This window comes from Vanessa cardui, chromosome 3, assembly GCF_905220365.1.
Source record: "Vanessa cardui chromosome 3, ilVanCard2.1, whole genome shotgun sequence".
Taxonomy (NCBI): Eukaryota; Metazoa; Arthropoda; class Insecta; order Lepidoptera; family Nymphalidae; genus Vanessa; species Vanessa cardui.
Window position 1 is genome coordinate 6,593,818 of NC_061125.1, and position 7,615 is coordinate 6,601,432.

General features: G+C 32.0%; 1 protein-coding gene across 1 annotated transcript; it reads right to left on the reverse strand.

Moving 5' to 3' along the window:
• Window positions 1-201: 201 nt before the first annotated feature.
• On the reverse strand, window positions 202-999 carry LOC124543877. Its single transcript, XM_047122198.1, has one exon. It carries the CDS (start codon window positions 997-999, stop codon window positions 202-204), a length of 798 nt encoding a protein of 265 aa, XP_046978154.1.
• Window positions 1,000-7,615: the final 6,616 nt, after the last annotated feature.

Consider the following 7,615-nt stretch of genomic DNA (forward strand, 5'->3'; position numbering starts at 1 on the left):
AAACATTTCAGAGTCCAAAATACTATTACTTAACCACGTTTCAGTCAATACAATGATGTCATATTTATTGCAACAAACATTTCTATACAGATCATGAGTTTTTGTCCCCAAGCCTTTAACATTTTGGTAATATATATTTAGTTGGTTGAATTTTAAAATAATTTGAACCAATATGCGTGCTATTAAAATAGGTAAGAATAATTAATTTAACTTATCAAGGCAGTCCATATTGCTTATAAGTTTGTAGTCTGAATTGTCCGTTTTTCGCATATATATGCGCCCACTCCGTACCCAAACATGCCTGTAATTCAGTTCCTTAGACTTGCGCCTTGCAGCAGCATGAAGTAATTTATTGGCTGGGGATAAATGTTCACATACATATACAGGTACTATATTTCCTCCAATACCAAGGTGAGAACTGTTTAATTTTCCTGAGGGATTCTTTTTATTGAATTTAATAACGGCTGCTAAAAGCTGATCTCGAACTAACGGTGTGCTCAGCTGTAGAATAATAGATCTTGGTCGCTTTGAACTAGAATCAATTTTTGCGATGCGGGTACAATTCTGAATTTTGCTGTCGTCAAGGTCAAAACCAACGGCGTTTGACAGCTGTTTTGCGATTTTGATTAAGTTTTCGTTTTTCGACTCCGGTACACACTGGATTTCGATGTTGGTGGCTCGTGATCTTTGTTCAATCTGATTTATTCTGTTTGTAAGATTTAAAACAGTAGATTGAAGAGATTGGTTTTCCTGTTGTAATTTTATAGTCAACTCAGAGTATGTACTGACTTGTTTTTTTATGTCATCATACTGATTACTTATAAATGACACGGATTCCTGTAGATCTGCAATTTTGGTTTCTATGTTTTTTAAGTGAGTACTAACAGTGGATAAAATTGTTTTGTTGATGTTTTCTATTAGAGTAGTCATCTCCTTTTCAATAACTTCACTCACGATAACACGTACTTGTTCCTGGGTTACGGCTGCAGTTACATTCATAGACGTTGGAGAACTAAGCGCCTGTCTTTTGTGCGGTCTTTTGGTGACATTACAATCACTTGCCTTAGTAAGGTTATTACTTAGTCGCACAGGCGTTTCATCATGTCTGACTCCTTTTGGTGTTGATCCATTGCATTTTGGACAAATCCAATTATTACAATTGCCAGTACTTAATTAAACACCCAAGCAACCACAGTGATATGCTACATTGCATGTTGAGCATAGGATGTGTTCATCTTCGTCTGAACTTAAACTACAACATCCACAATTTATACGTTTGTCAGCCATGTTTCAATAATTGCTACAAAGACCCACTATTTAAATTCGATAAGGCGAATACTTTAAAACAAAGAAAAAGTTGAGATTACGCCAGGGTTTGAACACTGATTCTTCGAGTTGTCACCTAACTATCGCACCGTAGGACCGATCGTTTGATAATTGAAACGGTGAATTTGTCCTACTATAGAGTCATTAGCGATTTTAACAAACAAATAAATAAATAAAAGGAGGGTATAGCAGCGTACTTTGTTAGATTTTACACTACATACATTATAATAATCCCTTTGTAGTGAGCTTATATTTAGCAATTTTCATCACTTTTTGTTTGTATCACACTGAGTTTTGCCACTTATCACTTAACTTGCTGATTGGTACAGTCAATCAAATAGATTTTACAATTATACTATAACTTTTACTATTATTATTCGAATAAGATGTACAGAGCTCAAAAGAAACACGTCTATCTCCTTATCAATGTATAAGTACTCATTTAGTTTTTTTTTTATTTGTAACGTAAAAATGTAATTGCAAAGTAAATTGAACAGGATTATACTTAACATATTTTATTACTATTTTTACCCGAGTTCCTGTTCTGTAAGAATGATAGTAACACAACTTGTAACATTATTTATGAAGAACATGACAGCTCTATACATATCACCATTCGGCCCTTACTTCTCGGACACGAGTCGTCAATTAGTAGTTGGTACCGAAGGAAAATGTGGCCTTCGGGTAAAATTGTGAGGCTGGTACTTGTGTACATACTGTACACATATGAACCACGACACATAAAAACACCACCAGCCTAAAATCAATTTTATTGCTGATACATAAATGTCATATTGGAGTGATATAATTGTTATTCAAAGGGCCGCTGTGATAAATCGTACTAGCGTTTCTAAATGCCTCTTCGATCTCACTGCATACTTAACGAAACGTGCCGCTTGTAAATGAATGTCCTTAATTTATTTAAAAGTGAACATTTCTCGATGGAGATATTACGTTGCATCTCATTTTTAAAATTATCTCTTACAAGGGATAATTGAAGTGATGTTTCAAATAAGAAGTATGTTTTTGGGTTACTTAAATTGATTCAAATTTGTAGTCTCCGTTGTTACGAAAATCATATATTATGAAATAATTAATAAATCTTGATCGGTCGATAAAAGTAATAGGACTTCACGACACTAACAAATAATAAGTTAATGTTAACTAATATAACTATACTTGGTGGTAGGGCTTTGTGCAAGCTCGTCTGCGTAGGTACCACCCACTCATCAGTTATTCCACCGCCAAATAACAGTATTCAATATTGTTGTGTTCCGATTTGAAGGGTGAGTGAGCCAGTGTAACTACAGACACAAAGGACATAACATCTTAGTTCCCAAGGATGGGGGCACATTGACGATGTAAGGAATAGTTAATATTTCTTACAGCGTCATTATCTATGAGTGATGGTGACCATCAGGTGGCCTATATGATCGTCCGCCAACTTATACCATAAAAAAAACACCAACTAAAACACGTAGGAAATAGTGGTTTCTATATTCAATTTTCATTTTAATAATCAAATTCAATCCTGGGTTCAAAATATTATGAAAACCCCAATATTGAAATGAAAATGAAAGTTTGAGGGTTTATAAAATTATTAGATAACAGTTCCAATTCAGATTAAGCCGTTTATAATGTACTTGGTCTCTCTTCGGTTATATCAGATTAACATTCTATCGGATTTTAATGTGTAGTCTGTGAGCTGGTCCAACCCCATTTCTAGTGCCCATTTTGCTAAGGGATACCCCTAGGGCTTCCTAGCCATCATTTGAAATAGGGTTAATCTCAAGTCCAGCTGAATCGAAATAGCAATAAGAAGACTTTATTTTCCCACTGCTGTGATAAAGGCCTCCTCTCCCTTTGAGGAGAAGGTTAGGAACATATTCCACCACGCTGTTCCAATGCGGGTTGGTGGAATACACATGTGGCAGAATTTCTATGAAATTTGTCACATGCAGGTTTCCTCACAATGTTTTCCTTCACTGCTGAGCACGAGATGAATTATAAAGACAAATTAAGCACATGAATCAGCGGTGCTTGCCTGGGTTTGAACCCGCAATCATTGGTTAAGATGCACGCGTTCTAACCACTGGGCCATCTCGACTCAAAAAGACAAATACTATTTAGAAATTAAGAGAAGAAATATAATTGTGAATATCTTTCATATGCCCTTAGAAGATTCTGACTATATCCACAGGATAACGAATATTTAGAGGTTAATTAATTATCTAAAATGCTAAAAAAGGGTAATACTCAATATATTATACGGCTATAATATATGTTACAGGTACAATGGAGCTTAAACTTCCGCTTTGTATAGTCTATTGAGTGTGTCTAATGCCTGAAACATCTATAGATAACAAAAAATAAATGTTACTATATTTTTTGTCGTCTGTTTTAATTACCGTATCTGATCAAATAATCCAAATTGGTTTTCCCCAATCTATTAAACCTACGTCAATAATGAATGGAATTTATATAATACTATATATATTTTTAAATGTGTTTGTGCAATTCTAGTTACAACTAATAAAACATTTCTATACTCCAAGGGTTCCATATTCGAAATATGTTATTATTTAACAATTTGTAGAATACCGTTATCTATATTCACTATAACGAGGTTGTATGCTTAAAGCGGAAAAGTTTTACAGGCGAGTATACTTACTACGTTTCTAGACTCAAATTTATTTTAAAAAGAAGCCTTATTTTTAGCTCGAAGCTGGCAATCTGTACTCTCTGCGATGGAAACTACGCAGGCGCAAAACCATCTGCCGGTCCATTCTGATTTGTAGTCCCGTCGGAGGAGTGAGGGAGGGAACCTGTATACAATATTATGCCTAAAATATGTTCACCATGGCCGAAATCAACCAGGCAGTCATAATTATAAATTTAAGTTTTGGAATGATTTCTAAAACTACCCTCCGATTAGGAGACGATTAATTTTAATTTAAAAGTAACTTTGTCTTAAACAGAAACACGTTATACGACTTTTTTTGCAAGTATGTAGGTACATAATGTAATTAATTAGTCACACGTATGATTGTAATAGTTTTAATTATATTAATTTTGGATATTAGTTTTCGCCTTTTACCAGCTGTAAATCACAATTTGCTGAATTGTAAAGAGCTTAAACGAAAAATAATATGAAATTAAAAAAAAAGAAAATTTAAAAAATAATTTTCTACTTTTGTTTATGAATTGATTTAAGACTGTAACGTTCGATGAGATATTTTATGTTTATATTATTATATACCTAAAAGTTTAGGTTTGAGTATTAATATTGAAATGTGGTATGAACGGCACCTGTTAGTCTGGTGATGTGTTGACGTCATAACAAAATCGTGTAATTCAATCATTAGCGCTAATAAGAGTCCATGTTATCGGTTTTTGTTGAATTCAATTTGGTTTGATTAACATTCTATTACATGAGGTTCCTATTCATAGGCTCTTATTATTCGTTAAAGGGGTCACGTGTTACCTAGCAACGGTTCATAATTTGTAACATATTACGTTTATTACACGAATATCTTTAATAATTTGAAATATAATTTCTATAGTTATGCCACACTTTTGAACTGCCAGATAATTAAAAAAAAATATAATATAATTTATGGAAATATAGATATTGGTCCGGCATTTGCAATGATATAGGAGTTGCACTGCGAGCCGATACGAACCGGTCTTGGTCCTAGGGACTTTATTATGACAAATGTGTGATTTATATTTACTTCTCAAATAAAATTTACTGGGATGTAATGTATCTGCTTTTGAAACGCAGTTATCGGCATACTGTCTGCGTTATTTGAAAGGAAATATTAACGTATATGCCTAATAATATGCAGAAAATTGCAGAACCGTTAATATTTATTTCTATTGGATAATGTTCTAATGCATATTAAGGCTTTTATGAATTTTGACCCATTAATAGTTTCAGAATGATGAGCACGTATCATCGTATTTTTTTTATAAAATACGGTGTTAAAAGTTTTGTTCTAAATTATCTTAATTAGTTGTTTTAATGTTTATAATATTATTAATTTAATGAAGTCAATTTTTTTATACATTTTTCCTTTTTAAGTTCCATGCTTTCTAAAAGAGAATACTGCTAGGTATCGATTGTCTTTTAATCGATAGTGGAAACGCCTATAATAGGTACAATATATTGTTTTTTTTTTAGTTTACATTGTGCTCGTATTAAGTGTTACGTCAATATGACCGCTTTGCGGTGTAAGCACGGCGCGGGGGACGTAACAATTTAATCAAATAAATAGACCGGATTACAATTTACTTATCAAATAAATTAGGAAATCGTTAACTTGTAACTTGCTATTGAATTCCTGGTTCACACGCTTTAATTAAAATAAAGGTTAAAAATACATGTATACTAGTACGATATAAAGTATCTTGATTATTTATTCCAAGTATAGGTCTAGTTACTTCATTAGACAGTCTGCTCTGTGGAGGCCGAGTGATATACACGAAGGAGAAGTAGAAATCCAATATTATCTACAGTATAGTAATGAAATGTCAGTATAAAGTTTAAAGCAATAGGTCAGTGTGAATAAACAACTCGCTTATCGCCCGATTGAACGGTTAGCACACTAACATATATTAATAGTATGGAATAATTTGAAGCTTGTGATGTAAGGAGCCTTATTCATTAAAATTTGTATGTGCTCACGAATAGTAAATGATACGACTATGATTATAATTTCTCATAATTATACGTACAAAACATTTATAAGCTAATGATATATAATTACACATTTTATTTATCAATAAATGTATACTATATAATATTTTTATTGCACAGGATAATTAAGTAAGGTTTACGGTTAATCAAATAAAACCCTGTAAATATTCATTTTTATTGGGCACATGCATGTTCTATCGCTATGTTTGGTGAAGGATCACCAGATGCAACCGAACACATAATTATATGTAAACTCATTGGTTCTTCCCTGAATTTGAATCCGCAATCTTCAGTTAACATTTATATGTTCCATCAACTGAAAAATCTTGGTTCTATTGGTATTGGTATGGTTATGTCTAAAATGTAGTTAAGATTTAATTAAAGTCCGATTACTTCTAAGTATTCATTATATCAGGATCAACATACAAATGTAGGAACAAATCCCATGTATACTGTCTGTTGCAAATAAAGTGTCTTTCCTTATAACTCATTACTAGGTTTTTATTCTTCCATCGTATCCTGCACGTCAAAGATTTACTGATAAGATGTCTGATCATCACCAATTCTGACGTAAGTTTCGCCTAAAGCTCTACATAATACAACAATTGAATTAGTCAACTTGTTATTTAAAACAAAATATCTTTAAATTTGGGTCCTTTATGTCGTATCGTTAATTTATTTATATAATTAATAACTGAATATAGAAATAGTATGTAAATGTTTTTATCGGCTCGTCTTCTTTGTCTACATATAAATTGTGCGTGAAAATAAGAAGAAGCAAGGTGAAGCTACTATATACTTTTTGGTCATTAACAATAGCTGTTGTATTGTGTATTTACGAAATATAGTTTATATTTACAATTACTTGCAGATATTTTTTTTTTCAATTATTAATATACTATACAACTAGTAGCAAATTAATGCGGACTAATACAGATTTTATTTTTAAAAATGTGTTGGACCAACAGCCGTGGCACTACTCGTGCTTAGTATAATTTCTAAGCTTGATCCGTCTGACGTGACACGATTGATGTGAATTAGATTGCATCATTGCTGACGTCACTGGCCAAGCACGCCTGTCGATATTTGAATCTACTATACGATTGCGAATAGAAATTCAAATGTGCCCTTCAACTGTGAGGTAACTTAGCATAATAAATGAGGACAATCTGATGATAATTCTGTATACTGCGACAAGCTTTTGTTCTTACCTATTGAAGATTTAATGCTTCTTATCAATTATTTGTCATTATTTGCTATAAAAGATTTTACATTATTAAATAAATATTGTGTAGTATTACTAATAATACATTTACTAATAACAATAATGTTTATTTAAAGATGACAATTAAGATGAGACTACAAAGTATTCGTATGAATCCTTTTTCTATTTGCACCCATACATAGTTATATCATCTAGAATAAAGTATATAGGAAATATTCACTGATTTTTTTGTTTAAATATATTTTAATACTCAATTTTATGATCGTATATTAATACTACATAACTTTATACTTTGTTAAAAGTATTATTTATTTTAATACATACTCGCATATTAATTTGAAAAATATGTTTTATAGTGATTAATA